The sequence below is a fragment of the Podarcis bocagei genome (genome assembly GCF_964188305.1).
Source record: "Podarcis bocagei genome assembly, chromosome: 7".
NCBI classification, from domain to species: Eukaryota; Metazoa; Chordata; class Lepidosauria; order Squamata; family Lacertidae; genus Podarcis; species Podarcis bocagei.
The window spans coordinates 11,846,559-11,864,445 of NC_138132.1; the positions used below are offsets into that span (position 1 = coordinate 11,846,559).

The 17,887-nt window shown below is 50.1% G+C and overlaps 1 protein-coding gene across 1 annotated transcript in view; it reads right to left on the reverse strand.

Moving 5' to 3' along the window:
* ATP1A3 (ATPase Na+/K+ transporting subunit alpha 3) overlaps positions 1 to 13,341 on the reverse strand; it is a 33,006-nt gene extending 19,665 nt beyond the window's left edge. The window contains exons 1-9 of the mRNA XM_081200188.1: positions 13,102 to 13,341; positions 6,059 to 6,187; positions 5,771 to 5,830; positions 4,737 to 4,940; positions 4,498 to 4,611; positions 3,742 to 3,876; positions 2,695 to 2,812; positions 1,589 to 1,857; positions 610 to 808 (exon numbers count right to left, since the gene is read on the reverse strand). Of these exons, the coding sequence (XP_081056314.1) occupies positions 610 to 808; positions 1,589 to 1,857; positions 2,695 to 2,812; positions 3,742 to 3,876; positions 4,498 to 4,611; positions 4,737 to 4,940; positions 5,771 to 5,830; positions 6,059 to 6,187; positions 13,102 to 13,107 (1,234 nt within the window). The 5' untranslated portion in view covers positions 13,108 to 13,341. The remainder of the gene's footprint in view (positions 1 to 609; positions 809 to 1,588; positions 1,858 to 2,694; positions 2,813 to 3,741; positions 3,877 to 4,497; positions 4,612 to 4,736; positions 4,941 to 5,770; positions 5,831 to 6,058; positions 6,188 to 13,101) is intronic.
* Positions 13,342 to 17,887: the final 4,546 nt, after the last annotated feature.

The window sequence follows — 17,887 nt, forward strand, 5'->3', positions numbered from 1 at the left end:
GCCCACCTAGCAGTTTGAAAGCACGTCAAAGTGCAAGTAGATAAATAGGTACCACTCCAGCAGGAAGGTAAACGGCGTTTCTGTGTGCTGCTCTGGTTCGCCAGAAGTGGCTTAGTCATGCTGGCCACATGACCGGAAGCTGTATGCCGGCTCCCTCGGCCAGTAAAGCGAGATGAGCGCCGCAACCCCAGAGTCGGCCACGACTGGACCTAATGGTCAGGGGTCCCTTTACCTTTAAGGGTGCTGAGAGTTGTTAGGACACTCCATATTCCCCTCATAGAGCTACAGAATTAACAGTCAATCCCTCTTCACAGGAAACTCTGGGAATTGTAGCTCTGCGAGGCTCTCCTAACAACTCTTAGCACCCACAACAAAAACACAGTTCCCATAATTCTTTGGGGAACTGACTGTGAAAGCAGCGTTCATAGCGCTTTAAATTTATGGTGCAGATGTGGCCTGAGAGGAAATGGAGAATGGGGTGAGGAGAAAAATCTAGAGAGACAGGAGCTCCCCCATTTCACAATGCCTCACACAAGAAGATGCATCGTGCCAACTTCTCATCGCCCTCCCCACCCCAAGACCAACAAGGGGTACCCTTCTTGCCCTCACCAGACTGGTCCTCAGTAGTATCAGCCTCGTGGATCTGGTTGTCGAACCACATGTGGGCAACGGTCATACGGTTCTGAGTCAGAGTCCCTGTTTTGTCTGAGCAGATGGTGGAGGTGGAGCCCAGGGTCTCGACGGCCTCCAAGTTCTTCACCAAACAATTCTTGCGGGCCATGCGTTTGGCTGTCAAGGTCAGACATACCTTGAGGGGAGAAACACGAGTCAGAGGTGGTTAATGTCGAGTTGCAGCTCGGCATCCAAAGAAAAATCAGTCTCACACCATGATAGGTTCCGAAATATGGCTGTTCCTAGGGCTAATGCAGCACAGCTTTTATTGTGTGAAATCAGAAAGATACAAAATACAAGCCAAGCAATTTGTTCTAGCCAGCAGATAAGGACATTCGCACTAGACTATGCGAGCATCAGGCCATGCTACGTTAGCCAATCATATAGGACAGCACGAGCTGTTCACGCGCTGTTCATGCTCCAAGGATGCTTCTAGCTATGAAATCACCCTGCAACAATAAGAACTTTGCTCATGCTCTCATGTACAAGCAATCATTTTCCCACATGTCCCCTTTTCTTGTTTATATTATTAGAGGAAAAGAGGGACCATTAGTCCAAATCGTACACTTCATTGCCTAAGCGTCTACACTTTGCAACATAAATTCCTCTTGTAACCCCTGTGGTGGGCCGTGGTCGGTACCACCATGCAGTGCATTGGGAAATCAAAGAGGGTATGCATTGAATGCAACAACACACCATAATGAAGCCAACAATACATGCAATTACAATCAATCAGGTTAAACCACTTTGATTTAAACATACTAGGGCAAGCTGGAGGTAGGGATTTGCCACTTTGTGCGGACTTAAAATGCCACCCCTTGCCAGATCTCTCTCCCCACAAGATCTCCAGCTGCAGGCCTAGATTGCCTTCTCCGTACTGCTTCCTTGAGAACATTTACAGCCCCAAGTTACTTACGGTGACCGTAGCCAGGAGCCCCTCGGGGACGTTGGCCACAATGATGCCAATGAGGAAGATGACAGCTTCCAGCCAGCTGTAGCCCAGAATCAGAGAGAGGACGAAGAAGGAAACCCCCAAAAAGACAGCCACGCCGGTGATCAGCTGGATGAAGTGCTCAATCTCCCTTGCAATGGGGGTCTTGCCAACTTCCAAGCCCGAGGCGAGTGTGGCAATTCGGCCCATCACGGTGCGGTCCCCTGTGGCGATGACGACCCCGCGTGCCGTGCCTGGTGAGATGAGAGACAACTCAATGGGCACCATGGATTCCTACCAGGTTGCTGCCAGTTTAATGGTTGCTACCACCACCACTACCCAAAAAAAGAATCTTGAGAACTGTCGTTAGGCAGGAGAGAGAGAGAGAGTTAATTGGTTAGAACAAAAAAATTACACCCTGCTTGATTGTTAAAAAAGCAAACAGCCCTACCTCAAAGCAGATCCCAGAAAGTTGAAACAAGAAAAAATTGCAGCTCTACTTTAAACTGTACCAAAGTTAAAATTCTAAAACAAATTAAAATGACCTCTACCTACTAAACATCTGGGTAGGCTTGTCTAAACAAGACCGGTTTTATCAGGCGCCCAAAAGAGTTCTGTGAAGACCCCTGCTTGAACTCAATGGGCATGGAGTTCCCAAGGTTAGGTGCTGCCACACTCAGCGATCAAATGCGGAAGGGGTCAAATGTGGCAACTGTCGTTGCACCCATTTCACTGATTGAAGCAGCTGATTTGGGTTCATGCAGCGCAAGGCGATCTCGTGGGTAAACTGGTCCCAAGTTGTTAAGGGCTCCATATACTAACACCTTGAACTTGGCCCAGTAGCAGATGGGCAACCAGTTAAGGTCTCATTCCCGCCAGCAACCGTACTGTTAAAAATCCCTATTTCCCCTTGCAGAGCTACATTTCCCAAGGTTCCTTGGAGAAAAGGAAGGGGCATTAAGCTAACTGAGGGCTATCGATGTGAACAGGCCCTCCATTATAGCAATGCGACCCTGTGCGGGTTTCTCCCAGGCGCTTCTCCAACTGCTTCCTATACACACTCACATCTGCAGATAAAACTCTGGCTGTACCTTCTACACAATTGGTAGAGAAGAAAGTGATGTTCCTTGTCTCCAGAGGGTTGTCATGGGTGCAATCAGGAGATCGCGTCTGTGGCTCTGATTCACCAGTCAATGAGGAGTTGTCCACCTGGAGAGAAAACACTGCACATTTAGTTCTTTTTCCCCCTAAGGAAGTTCTAAAAATTCAGTTCTAACTTCGATGTGGAAATTCACATGTTAGATTTCCAAATTCTCAAAGGTGGTATGTAATAAATTCAAGGCTCTCAAAGTCTGACTTTCAAGATTAAGTTTAAGTTTTGGCTCTGAAGCACAGCTGCTTCATATATTATGAAATTCCGGCAAAGGTAAAGCCCAGTGCATTGTGAAGTTCTCATGTTAAAAACAAAACAAAACCCCAAACAAACCAAAAACCTCCCCTTCATGGTTTTAGGGTAGCAATGTGGATTAAGCAATTTAAAAATCTTGGCTCAAAATATGTGCCACTGACTAAAGCAGGTTGCAGATTTTTTATAAATAAATAATTTTTACAGCAAATACATATGCAAACTAAGATGAGCCACAGTTGTTTTAGATCAGGCACCCCCAAACTCAGCCCTCCCGTTGTTTTGGGACTACAGTTCCCATCATCCCTGACCACTGGTCCTGTTAGCTACGGATGATGGGAGCTGTAATCCCAAAACATCTGGTGGGCCGAGTTTGGGGATGCCTGCTTCAGATATTCCCCTTAGGGAGAGAGGCAGAGGGAGAAAAGGGGAGGCTTTTTTAAGAGGATGCCTCATGCATTATCTAAAATAAAGCAATTTTCTTCAGAACCATTTGGGTTTTCTTTTTCTTTCTCTTCATGTGTACCTAGGCTCATTGAAATAATTCATTGACTAGGCTGTTAAATGGACCAGCACAGCTCTCACTGGAAGTGCAAGAACGGGGCAACGTTTGGTTCAGAATGGGAGAAAACCAATGGCAAAAGACACCGTGATGATGGTCCCGGATGCCTGTTGAGAAGCAGAGGGCTGGAGACACTGGTGTGGACGGTATGGGGAGGAGGGCAGATCTCACCTTACAGCCATGAGCCGAGATGATCCTGAGATCCGCCGGGACCCTGTCTCCCCCTTTCACCTCTACCAGATCACCAACCACCACGTCTTCGGCATTGAGCTGCATCTTCTCGCCTTCGCGGATGACCAGGGCTTGCTGCAGGGTGAGAGAGGCAGGCTCAGGTAGGTAGGCAGACATTCTGGGTTCTCGGCTACTGGCACACAGATCCCCTAAAACACATCACCTTAGAGCATCGTCTCCAAGAGAGATGGAAGTAATAGGGTTATCACTCATCTTGTTAAGACTCATCACACACGTAGCAACCTGTAAAGGACCCTGCCTATAACAAACAGTACCAGTCTGCAGTGGATCATTAATGTGTCGTTTTATTCACACAGGTGCAGGGTTGTTTTTGCACTTCTCTTCCCATTTCACAGGTGGGAGACCCGATGTCCAAAATGCAGGTGTTATCCTGTAGTTCATTGTGAGATATTGCTATCACTACTTGACATAGACAAAGTGGAATCTGGTGGGCCATGGCTAAGCCTGATGGGACAGGGGTGGTGGAGCCAGGATGGAACCCTAGAGTGTAAAGGCTGGAGCCATCATTGCAGCTGGAAGTTCATGCATCAATCCTAGCAAAATCTCATGGGCCATGGGCAAAGTTTGGAGTTCAGTTGGAGAGAGGGTTTCACACCCTGCTATTGGTTACCTGCTGGTAGGACTCATAGGATGGGCCCATGCAATGCACTCAACTCTTTGTTCCTCCTCTCATACCTGGGGCACCATGTTCTTGAACGACTCCATGATCTTAGAACTTTTGGCTTCTTGGTAGTAGGAGAAGCAGCCGGTGATGATGACGACAGCAGCCAAGACGATACCCAGGTACAGCTGTACAATGGGGAGAAGCAGGACGTTGGCATGTCAGAAGCTGCATGGGGTGCCGTCCCCTCTGCCTTGCCTCCCTGCTCTGTCCTCCATGCCCCCACCCCAGATGCCATTCCCCCAGAACTTACATTGTCTCCCGCTGGGTCGTCCTCAGTTCCTGCCTGGATGCCGTAGGCCAAGAAGCAGAGGATGGCACCGATCCACAAAAGGATGGAGAAACCCCCAAAGAGCTGACGGCAAAACTTCACCCATTCGGGAGTGGTGGGGGGCGGGGTGAGTGCATTGGGGCCATCTCGGGCCAAGAACTCTTGGGCTTTGCTGTGGGTCAGACCCTGAGAGGGGGAGACAGGCAAAATAAAGACACCCATGCCTTACTGAGCCATCCCCACAAAAGTGCTGCTGGGTCTCTGATCTGCCACCTGCTGCACACCCACCCATCAATTTAAAGCACACGACTTCCCTGGTAACTGTAGTTTGTTAAGGGTACTGGGAATTATAGCTCTGTGGGGTGTAAGCTACAGTTCCCAGGATTCTTTGGGAGAAGCCATGTGCCTAAAGGCATCCTTTTTCTTGTCTTCATTCTGCATAAGGCAGGCATAGGCAAACTCTGCCCTCCAGATGTTTTGGAACTACAACTCCCATCATCCCTAGCTAACAGGACCAGTGGTCAGGGATGATGGAAACTGTAGTCTCAAAACATCTGGAGGGCTGAGTTTGCCTATACCTGGCATAGGGCTTCCCATACTTTTGTGTCATGTTCTGTTTTAGATGCTGCAGCAGCTCTGAAATTATTAGCTTTTGAATAATCGGCTATTTTATTGGCTGTTGATTGGCTATTGTCTGCTGGTGATTGATTGGTTGATTGATTGATTGATTGATTGATTGATTGAATGATTGATAAAGCACCTAATACTGCTCTGTTCATCCCGCCCCCTCAATTCTATCTAGAAAATAAAGATCAGCTCCCACAATCCAGCAGGGTTGTTCTGTTCCACATAGGTAGCTACTGCCCAGCTCCCTTGCTGGCCACCTCTGCCAGCCAGCTGTTTCCCCCACATCAATACCCCACTAGCCAGGAAGGCCAGGCAGCACTTGCCAACCCAACCCTTAAGGAAGAAAAGTTGAGCATCACGCCTTGGATGAAATCCGTGGCTTCCTTCACCTGCACACAGTCTGTGTTGTATTTCCGGCACACTTCTTCAATGGACATTTTATGCTCGGTCTGAAAAATGCCAGAGAGAGAGAAAGAGGGAGAGAGGGAGAGAATTAGGTGGTGTCTCCACTTACTGCCCCAGATCTCCTGCCCCACAAATGTCCTCCCTACTGCTGCGATGTTAGATGCCCCAGTCTCCACTGCAGCACCATCTACTGGTCAAGAGCAGGCCGCACATGTTCCTACATCTGCGCTGCCTCCCCAGCCTCCCCACGCTGTGCCAGGCCATCGTCTTACCATCGCCACCTCCTTCTTAAGATCATCCAGATCTCGGATCTTCTGCTGCGCTTTGCTCTTCTTTGGCGAAGAGTTCTCATCGTGCTTGTCTTGCGTGGTTGCCACGCGGTAGCTATCTGAGCGGCCGTACTATTTGAGGGAAGAGAGGAAACAGAGACAAGGGGGTGAAATGCCACGCGCTAGAATGCCAGCCCCTATAGCAACACCGTTATCGGTGCAATCGTTTCACGTAGACCGCAGTGTAGAAGCATCCCACCCCCAGCGCTTTGTGTATGGAAGCAGCTCCCATTAGCACCCAAAGGTTCAAGAGTCCTTATCGTCAAAAGAAACGTCTCGTGTGCTCCATCACAACCACTGAGACCAGCCAATAAATCTCTCCTGGCTATATGTCAGGATGGGGGGCCTGTGACTTTCCAGTTGTTGGTTTGGCTACAATTCCCATCTTCCCTGACCACTGACCATGCCATAGGCTCCCTGCTATATATGAAGAGTCCATAGAACAACAAGGTATTCCGCAAGACCTAATTCGCACACACAGCATAATTGGTTTATGGAACACAGTAATCTCCACTAGCTTGAACAGAAGGATTAGAGAAATTCACAGAGAACTATCGGGGCCTATTAGCACTGGCAGATAAATGGAACTTCGGTGTTCAGGAGCAGTTTATCTCTGATTTTCAAATACCAGAGCTAAACAAAAAGCTATCACCTTCATGCTTTGCTCGTGAGCTTTAAGGAACATTTGTTGGATCAAAACGCTGGATTAGCCGGCTCCCACGGTCTGCTCCAGCAACGCAGTTCTTCACAGGCTTAAGCAGACATTGGCCTAAAACAATTAATACTATACTTTTATCTTTGTCTTTTGTTTAATCCACTTACTGGTTTTTATTGGGTTGTGGTTTTAGTGTTGTTGTCTCTCTAGAAATTCAACTAACTAAATGAAGCCGTTCCTTCTTCCTCTTTTAATTTGTGGCTTTCTCTCCCTGCCCCCCCCCCCCCACTGGGGAATGACGAGACATTTTGACTGCCATAGTTCTGCCACCAGGAGAAGATGGAAGAAGCCCTGCAGGGCTCCTGTAAGGGAAGTAGGAGACCCGGAAGAGGGTCTTGCTAAGGAGCTGGCTAAGGCAAAGCTCAGTGACAGACCATGTGTTTGGCATGCAGAAGGTCCCATGGTTAGTTCCTGGCACCTCCAGTTAAAGGTTATCTCAGGACAAAGAGCTGGGGAAGCCCTCTGCCTGAGACAATACTAGGCTGGATGAACTGACCCAGAATTATGCTGCTTTGTCTGCTGATAAACTGCAACTGCATCTACAACAGCATTTGATGAGCGTTGAGCCCTTTGGCCTTCCAGGATCCACATACGCACTGCTGTGCATCATGCCGATCTGCGCAATCAGAGCTGCGCATGCGTTCCCGCTCAGGGGTTAGTTTGTGCTTTCTGAGGGCAAACCGTTGAGCACATGGTCTCAAAGACGGCGTCAGAAATCGCACCCGTGTTAGGTGCCTTGGTAACTGCACACAATGTAACCCACTGCATGCCAGATTTCGAACCCAGCGTATCAGAGGAGCCTGTTTCCATGCATGCATTTCTGGGGGTGCACATGATCAGAGCATCATGTGCTTGTCTGATGCTGCTGTCGTGCAAGGACTATGGCAATGAGCTCTGAGATGGAAAGATCTCAGCTACTGAACTCACTGGGTAGTCCTGGGCAAGACACATGCTCTCAACCTCTCGGATCTTTGACTAGTCTACCTTACGGGTTACGGAGGAGCATAACTGAAATATTATATGCAGAGTGCTTTGAACACTTGAGAAAAATGCACTTTTCCAAAGGTTTAATTCATGGTAAGCCTTAACCGCAGAACCCGTGACCCTGTCATACATGCACCACAGTGCTTTTTTTATATAGAAAAAGAGGTGCAGGAACTCCCACTCTTTTTTTGATGGACAACCCAGATGTCAAGTTTTTTAGGGGGGAGCTCCACCTGATCGCCCCACCACTGGCATTGCTGCAGCCAAATTACAACATCGCCTCTGTCACACAGCTTTGGCTGCTGTGCTGATATACAGCTTCTGGTACGCTACAAAGAGGTGGCAGAACTCAATTCCGGTGAGTTCTGGCTTAATAAAAGCCCTGGCGCACCTCTGGAACAGGTGCAGTACTGGATGCTTCTGAGCATGCACAAAGCGCCTTTCCTTCTTCACTAGGGAATAGAAACTAATGCACATGGATTTTTGGAGCATCAAGAAGAGCTTGAGGCCTAAGGTCTCCTCCTACAGAAATATCCTATCCTTCCAATATCTTCAGCAAACAGAATTGGTAGTTGCCAGGGAGTTCCCCACACGAGGTCATCACTAGGAGGTTGAGATTTGCAAGATCTCCCATTCCGCCCTTTGCTTCTTGTCTATGCCCTTGACCCATCTGAGATAGAACTTCATCTGGCCAAGGGAAGGAAAGCGACCTGCAGTTGTGTGCAGACTGTACTTCCCCCCACCCCAGACGCTCTTTTGACCAAGGTTCTTCTGCCCACCTGCATTCTTCAGTGAAGCAGGTTTTGTAGGATTCCCCATTTCAAAAAACCTGCAGAACCTGTTTGACTCTGCGCCATGGCAGGACAGGGTGGTGATGGAGCCTGCCCACCACACGCAACAGTGGTGGTCCCATCATTCCACCTTACACGTCTCTGAAAACCACTATCCGAACACTGTCTTCCACACTGTCTTCCTTCTCCAGGCCCCATCCTAGAAGATGATTCACTAAGAACTGAACAGGGTGAGAGAAAAGGGGTGTGCTTTCTAAAGAAGGGAGGTGAATCTATAGGCTTGTGACGCAGTTTCATCTCTAAAGTCTGGCCTGGCCATTATCCACATAAGAGGAGGATGGAGGGAACCTAAGTGCACCTAAGGCCCAAGGCAGATATTCCATGACCTTGACTGACTTTGAGATGCCCTTTGCCAGAAGTGCTGATGAGCAAAAAGCTTGGGCCTTGATTTGTGACTGAGAGTGGGATTGTCCTCCTGCCGGTCATCAGATGGCCGTTCAGGGTGAGGAAACCTCAACAGACGTCCTCATTCACCCATGTCCCTATCAGAACACCCATGGCAATTCAAAGCGTTGGCAGAAAGCTGAGATGTTTGGAAAGAGCGGTATACAACCTGAGAGCAGAATATATGAAGCATGCACACCCTTAGACATGCTAATCAGTATACATGCACATGTAGAATCCCCCTCCCCCCCACACAAAAATGGCGAGGCTGACATTTACAGATATTCACATGTACTGAGGCCCCAAGCCACCCCAAGTGCGATACACTTAGAAACCCAGACAAGTCTCTCTCTTGCATGTGCAACCATGAACAAAATATGCACAGAATCACAGAGAAAGAAAAAGAATGCATTCTCATTGCTAGCCGAACCACCAACACCCCAATGCTTTTCCAATGTGCTTTCCTTCCCAGTATGCAGATATATGCAGTTGAATATACATGCCCATTTCCGGACTAGTTGTGTGCATGAGAGTGGCACACACTGATGTCTACCAGATTTCCTACAGTGGAGAATACTGCAGTCTCACACAAGGTGTGTCCCCCCCCCCCCCAAGAGACCTGGAAAGCAGTTGGTGGGGCATGTGGTTAGAATGCAATACTGTATTCCCTGAGCAAAGTGTCCCAACTCCTTGATAAGCTCAATGGTTGAGAAAGGAGAGTTTATAAGCTCCCACAGTTGTCCCTTAGGGTTTTTTTTTGGGGGGGGGGATGTGGCATACTGCAGTACAGAGAAGAGGAAACCATCCTTCCTCCTATAACACTAGTTATAAAAAGAGGATGTCCCTGTGGACCAAACCTGCTGATGTATTTCTGAGAGATGGCTAAAGGCAATTGGTTACTCTGAGCTGGAGATAGGGGGCTTTTGTGGAGGGGCGTGCCTAGCTTGGGGGGAGGGTCTCTGGGCACCCGCACCCGGCCGGCCTCCCCAGCTCCATCAGGCCTGACCGCCACCCCCATATTCTGCGGCGCTGCGACGGAAGGAAGGGAGAAATCCCTGGCGTGGTGCCAGCGCTGCAGCAAGGCTCACCAGCCGCAGAGCCCTGTGCCAAATGAGGAGGAGGAGGAGGAGGAGGAAGAGGCAGATGAAGAAGGCTAGCAAATGCAAATCCCCGGCCAAAGGGACAAGACACCTTCCGCACCCTCTGGCTGCCTTTGCAGGGCTCCGGAATGAATTCCTGGGGAGGGAGCGACTGGGTCAGGGTGACCCAGGCAAGAGGAGGCAGAGGGGGGAGAGGCTGGCCTGGGGAGGAAGGGGGAAGAAAGAGGGTGTCTCTCCCATATAAAAATCAGAGGGAATACATTCGTCTGGAGTGGGAATTCCTTTCTCCCTAGGCCCTGAAACTCCCACAGCCAAGAAATGAGGGGTGAGGAAGCAGATCTAGGGAGCCAGCCGCGTTTTCCTTTTCCTTTTCCAAGGCCCATAATATATTAAACAAGGCCTAGAATAACCCCCCTCTATCTCTGTCCAGCTTCTCTTTCTCCCAGTATTTCCTACCCACCACCCACCCCCACAAAAAACCCACCCTTCCTCTCTTTGCTGCAGGGAGACCCTGGCAACGAGAGCTTGCCTCTCCTTATCGGCAGACACCAAATATAGGAGCCTGTAAAGGGGACTGGAGGGAGCGAGGGCGGGGGGGGGGACCTCATGTGGGAGGGGGAAGCAATGGAAGCAGAAGGGGAGGCTGAGCAGCCATCAATCCCTCCCCCTCGCTTTCTCTTCAGGGGGAAAAGAAAGCTTAATAATGGTGCGTCCCCAGCTAAAGAACCCCGTTCCCACTCGATGGTCCTATGCATTTTCCCCTCCCCATCCTGTCTCTCTCCCCCCCCCCTCGCCTCGGTTCCACCTCTCCCCTTCCTGCTCTTTGCAAGGTTACAGCTGCTGCAATGGTGCCCTCTCTCTCCCCGTCTCTTTGATGTGCCCCCTCCCTCTTGCCAGAAAGGAAGGCGGATTAGCTGCTCTCTGCCCATATGCTTTCCCTCCTCCCTCCCCCCCCCGCTCCCCGCAGCCACACACACATTCACAGACAAGAGTGCTTGTCTTTTGGAAATCCGCGCCATCATTCCTCTGACCCCAGTCTGTTTCTTTCTCCTCTTGCATTCCCTCCCCAGCCCCCACCCCAGCCAAAGATAGGGACGTTTAATGCCAGATTCCCCACTCTCCTCCCGCTGGGAACCATCAGGAATTTATTTGCGCGTAGAGGGGGAATCCTATCCCAATGTCTCCCGTTTATGTCTCCCATTCCTGGTGATGATCGAGGCACAAGGGGTCTAGAAAGCACCCCAGCTCCGTTCCTCCGGCCTCCTCCGTTTCCAAACAACATCCCTTTGCTGGATGTTGCAAAGGCTAGGAAAGGTGGCGTTGCGGGGGGCGGCGAATATGAACAGGAAAGGTGACCTTCCTAAATGAATTTCTCTGTCACTGGACGCTCCTAGGACTGTATTGCTAAAGGACACCAAATGGGCAAAGTATATTTCTAGGTGGGTGAGAAATTTAAACAACAATAATAATAACAACAGCATACGTTGATGATAGAAGTTCAGAAATAGGGGGACGGGTGCGGGTGAGTTTCTTGTTTGGGGCCCCCCCCTCTGGCGCCACCTACACAAAAAGAGGGGGGCTGCTGCTGCTGCCTTCTGATGCCGCAGCCCCCACTAGCACCTGCCCCCCCCCCGTCCAGAGGAGAGAACAGCTCCTGAATATCAATGAGGGGGAAATAACAGCGCCCTCCTCTCCCGAGCACCGCCTTTGGGTGCCTGGCCATCATTTCCTGTGCTTTCCCTTTCTTCGCTCCATCTTTTTCCATTCCTCTAAACCTGCCTCTCCTTTTCCCCTCTTCCTCTCCTTTGCTCATCATCTCTCATCCTCCATTCCTTCCTCTCTCTCTCTCTCTCTCTCTCTCTCTCTCTCTCTCTCTCTCTCTCTCTCTCTCTCTCTTTCTCCCCCCCACCTCCAGCCCAATGACTCATCCTTTCTCCTTCATCTCTCCATCCGGCGCTGACATCTTGTCACCCATGGGGAGGGAGAGATCTGCCTGCCATTTCCCTGCCAGCCCCTTTCCCTCCCTCTGCAAGGTTTTATCATCCCCTTCCGCCGCCCCCCCACCAAGAAATCCAAGCCAAAAAAGCGCCCCAAATTCCAGACACCCCTCTCCAAAAACATAAACCCAGGAAGGAGAGTCTCGATTCCTAAGGCTGGAATCTCACATCATCATCACCAAATCATGAATCTCGCTGCGCGGACACCACTTTCCAATGGATGATAAGCTTTTTGTTTATCACAGCACAGCTAAAAATATGCCCTGAACTGTCAGGACGAGATCCGCACATCCAAGCGGATGCGGTGAAGGGAAGAGGGAGGGACGCAGGGGGGAAATGGTCTCGCAGTCCTCGCTGTCTCCAAGGACAAGGACAGAGATGTGCTGCGTGTGTGCATGGAGCCGGCAGAGGGGAAAAGAAGGTGACCGGCAGGGTGGGGGCTGAGGGTGCTTCATACGGGTACCAGCTCCTCCGTTGCAGAGCGACACATGCGCTCCCCCCATGCGCAGACACATACAAATACATGCCGGGGCACACCGCACAAAATCATGATCCATAGCGATCCACGGGATTAAGGAGTCACACGGGCACCGTACACGAGTGCGTATAGACACATATGCGCGGATTGCACAGACATTTCCCTGCTGTGTATGTAAAGCGCAAGCGAGCAGAATTCTAGGTATGTGTCATCAGGAGGTGGGTGAGAAGGAGGTAAGCCAGCGGCAGATACAGGGATGGCGCGCGCGTGCGAGAGAGAGAGAGATGCGGATGTACAGCGTCGTGCGCACGCGGCCACACGCGTGCATGCAATGCGGGCACGGAGGCGTGTTTAGAAGCGCAAGTACGCAACACAAGGGCACAGCAAGGCTGCACAGAAACCCAAAGGTGCGCTGATCAGGGGGTACTGCTTCGCTACACAGAGAAAGACACAAAAAGAGAGGAATGCGCTACTTACCCCCATGTTGGCGGCTTGGGCGTCTCAGTCTGGATGACCCAGACTCCCCTGGGGGTGTCTAGCAGGCAGGCAGGCAGGAGGATGGATGGATGGATGGAATGGGGAAAAGAGAACGAAAGAGAAAGGGAGAGAGAAAGAGTGAGACAGACAGAGGGAAGAGGAGGGAGCTGCCTGCGCCCCAGCCAGGGATGCTGTGCCCACGGCTGCCAGGCGCGGAAGGACAGAACTCGACGCACTCCTGCCGCTGCTGTCTGAGCCGGGGCAGCGCAACAGCCAATCAGCAGCTCCTCTCCCCCTCATGCACCCACCCCGACCCACCAGCAAGCCCCGCCCCTTTTACTGCAGAATTCACCTTGCCCAAGGTGGGGAGAGAAGGGGCAGGGGATCCCCCAAGCCTGGCCTGCACAATCTGCCCCAAACCAAGCCGGTTCATGGGGACCCTCAAAATCAAAGCACACACACACAAATTATTGGGAATATGCCAAACTCGGCTGGATCGCAGTCTCCGGAGATTCCCACAGCCTCTCGGTTCACCACAGGCCTCCTTATGCACACATTTCAAACCCCATCCAGTCGTCCCCCAAAGGCAAAGTGTCACCCCACCCCCCACGACACGCCAAAACCACAACGCATCTTCTGAGCTGCACAGAATACGGAGACCCACAAATGTGTCAATGTGTCAGTCCCTCAGAGGCAGCCGGGATCCCAAACCCTTCTCAAAGCACTTGACAAACATGCACCAGAGGCCTTTCATATCTGAGGGCTACTGCCAACCTGAAATGAGGACACCCCCCTCACCAGGACCGACACCGCATTGCTCCACATCACCCCTCAGAAGCACAATTCGCCTCCCCGACCTGTACACACACCACACCGCATCAAAACAATGCACGATGTACCCAAACATCCTAAGAACACACAGTCATGATCCCCAACACACTGTGTTCCCCTCCCTCCCAAACAAACCCTATGGGAACCAGTGCCGTTCAGATATATTTTCTGGGGAATAAACTGGAGGAGAAGGGAGAGAGGGAGGTCATAGCTCAGTGGTTGAGCACATGCATTGCCTGCCTGAAGGTCTCAGGTTCAATCCCTGGCCTCTCCAGTTAAAAGGATCAGGGAGCACGTGGGAGGAAAGCTCCTTCTCTTCTCCAGGAATCCTGGAGAGCCACTGCAGGTCAGATTAGGCAGCACACTGGGCTGGAGAAGCTATTCCTCTGATTTAGTATAGGGCAGCTATATAAATAAAACCAGTAACCCCTTCAGATACGGAGGTCACATCCAGACCATCCATTTAAAGCACATTGCTCCTCCCACCAAAGAATCCTGGGAATTGTAGTTCCCCCCTGCAGAACAACAATTCCCAGCACCCTTAAGAAACCACAGTTCCCTGGATTCTTTGCAGGGAAGCCATGTGGAGTGTGAATGTAATCTGTGCTCAGGGAGCCAAATCTGGCCAAACTCACAGATCCAGGAGTCTGCAAACTGACCCTCTGGGGGGAAATAGCTGCTGACTGGGAGATTTACAGCCTCTTAACCTCCAAAAGGGACATGGGTGGCACTGTGGGTTAAACCACAGAGCCTAGGACTTGCTGATCAGAAGGTTGGTGGTTCGAATCCCCGTGACGGGGTGAGCTCCCGTTGCTCGGTCCCTGCTCCTGCCAACCTAGCAGTGCAAGTAGAAAAATAGGTACCGCTCCAGCAGGAAGGTAAACGCCGTTTCCGTGCACTGCTCTGGTTCTCCAGAAGCAGCTTAGTCATGCTGGCCACATGACCTGGAAGCTGTATGCCGGCTCCCTCAATCAGTAAAGCAAGATGAGCGCCGCAACCCCAGAGTCGTCCGCGACTGGACCTAACAGTCAAGGGTCCCTTTACCTTTAACCTCCAAAAACATACACAGTAATATAGAGGTTGTTAACAAAGAGAGTTTTCCAGACATAACCATTGGAGAATGATTGGCACCTTGACCAACCCCAGGAATCCTTGGGGATAAAGCATGAGATTTGAATTGGTATGAAACCACTGCTAATAGGCAGTGATACCATCTGAACACATGTTTTGTTTTTCCTGAAAGATAAGTGGATCCTCTGGTTTGTGCATTTACACACACACACACACACACACACACACACACACACACACACACTTCACCCCACTTTCCTAACTGCACATAAAATATGTGGCTTCACAGTCCTTACCACATTTCACATCAGTCACAGAACCTGCATTGCACTAAGGCTTCCCTTTAAGCTGATAATGTTTGTTTGTTTGTTTGTTTGAAAACATCGGTATAGAACGGTGGAATTCTCTGCTTGGCAGCTGTTCGTGTGAAAAGGATCTCAGGACTGCAGTGAACATGAGTCAGCATTGTTGTGTACCTACAAAGAAAATTAATGCAATTTTAGGCTGCATTCATAAAACCACACCTTGCAAATCGTTGCAACTAGTAGTTGCACTTTACTCTGCACCAGTTCGACCTCACATTGTTCCCACTCTTTAAGGAGGATGTCCCAGCCTTTGCAAACCTGGTGGGCTTCAGATGCATTGGGCTGCAATTCCCATCTGTCCCTGTCAACATGGCCAGTGGTCAGTGATGATGGAAGCTGAAGTCCAAAACTACTGTACCTCAGGAACTGGTCTGGCATTATAGTCTCATGGAGACAGGACCTGGAATATAGTATGACATGTTCACAGGAACCTGAATGCCTCTGGTGTGACCAGACACCTGTGCAGTGCCACAACATGGCCATTACACAGATGTGAATACCCTACCACTTGCAAGAAGCTTGCAAAATATTTCCCTGCCCCTGCAATAAACAAGCAAGCAATCAAAGCTTCTATCTTGACCTTCCTTGGAAAAGCCAAGTTTGGTTCAAGTGGGGCTCTCGGTGAGTTCTTGGGGCTATGAAATAAAGATCTGAGGACTCTGGGGGAAGAGTTAAAAATCAAGCTTTGCTGTGATGAAATCAAACTCTAGTGAGTCAGATTACAATTCTCCCCCAAACCACCACCCCATCAGTGAGATCCAAGGTAAACATCTCCTGTAAAAAGAAAGGAAGTGAAGCAATGGTATTATCTGACTGGTAACTGTTTACTGGTTCTTTTCAGAGCAAGGAGGGCCCACTCCCCAGGGATTAGTGCCAACTCCACCCTGATAGTCTCCCTGGATCTAAACTGGAGTCAGGGATTAAGAGCATCTAGGCCCCAGCATCATTTCTCAGCCTCCATCATCCCTCATTTGATCTCCATGGCAACTGGGCAAGGGGGGAAGTCCATGTGACCCAGAGTCACTGTGGCAACAGAAGGAAGGGGTTTCCACGGCAGCAAGACAAATAGGATCACTGCCCAATGGGAGGAGGGGCTTGCCACAGGTTCAGAAGGCCTGATATGGGGGAGGATAAACTTTAGGCATCCCTCATTTGTGAAAAGCTTGTGGAGGCCAGAGAGAGGGGTGGATTTCTTAATCCTCCCTCTGCCTTCTAACATAATCTTTCTCCCTATCCAGAGCATCAGTAGGATGAATTAGCTGGCATCCGGTTTTGGGGTAGGAATCAAGAAGTACCTGGGAAGAGACACTCAGCCATTGCCCATCCCTTGGCTAGCCTGTAAACTGGGTGGTGCTGTGGGTTAAACCACAGAGCCTAGGACTTGCCAATCAGAAGGTCAGCGGTTCGAATCCTCTCGACAGGGTGAGCTCCTGTTGCTTGGTCCCAGCTCCTGCCAACCTATCAATTCAAAAGCACGTCAAAGTGCAAGCAGATAAATAGGTACCGCTCTGGCGGGAAGGTAAATGGCGTTTCTGTGCGCTGCTCTGGTTCGCCAGAAGCGGCTTAGTCATGCTGGCCACATGACCCGGAAGCTGTACGCCGGCTCCCTTGGCCAATAAAGCGAAATGAGTGCCGCAACCCCAGAGTCGGCCATGACTGGACCTAATGGTCAGGGGTCCCTTTATCCTTTACCTTTACTCCTTCTTACCCATAATCCCTACCTTTCCCTATTCCTCTGCTCATTCTTCATTGCCCTTCTTTAGCACGTAAACTCCTAGGGGACAGTGATCAATCTTATTTTGCCTTTGCTTTTTTGCTGATTCAGCACCGTACCAGACACGGAAGAGAATATTCTCTTAGAATCATTGATTTGTAGAGTTGGAAGGAGTTCAGAGGGTCATCTAGTCCAACCCCCTGCAATGCAGGGAGTTTAGCTTAAGCATCCATGACAGATGGCCATCCAACCTCTGCTTAAAAACCTCCAAGGAAGGAGAGGCCACCATTTTCTGAAGAAGTCCGTTCCACTGCCGAACAGCTCTCAATGTCAGAAAGTTCTTCCTGATGTTTAGTCAGAATCTCATTTCTTGTAACTTGAAGCCATTGCTTTGGGTCCTACCCTCCAAAGCAGGAGAAAACAAGCTTGTTCCCTCTTCCATGTGGCAGCCCTTGAGATATTTGAAGATGGCTATGATACCTCCTCTCATTCTCCTCTTCTCCAGGCTAAAAGGACCCAAGTCCCTCAACTGCCCCAAACTGCAGAACCTTGATCATCTTGCTCTCCCTCCTCTGCACATGTTCCAGCTTGTCAATAACCTTCTTAAATTGTGGCACCTGGAACTGGACATAGTATTCCACTATACTTTTGTTGATGCCGCCTAGAAGAGCATTCACTTTTTTTGCTGCTGCATCCCACTGTTGACTTATGTTAAGCTTGTGGTCTACTAAGACCCCCTAGATCCTTCTCACATGTACTGCTGGTAAGCCAGGTGACCCCCATCTTGTATCCTGCCGAAGTGTGG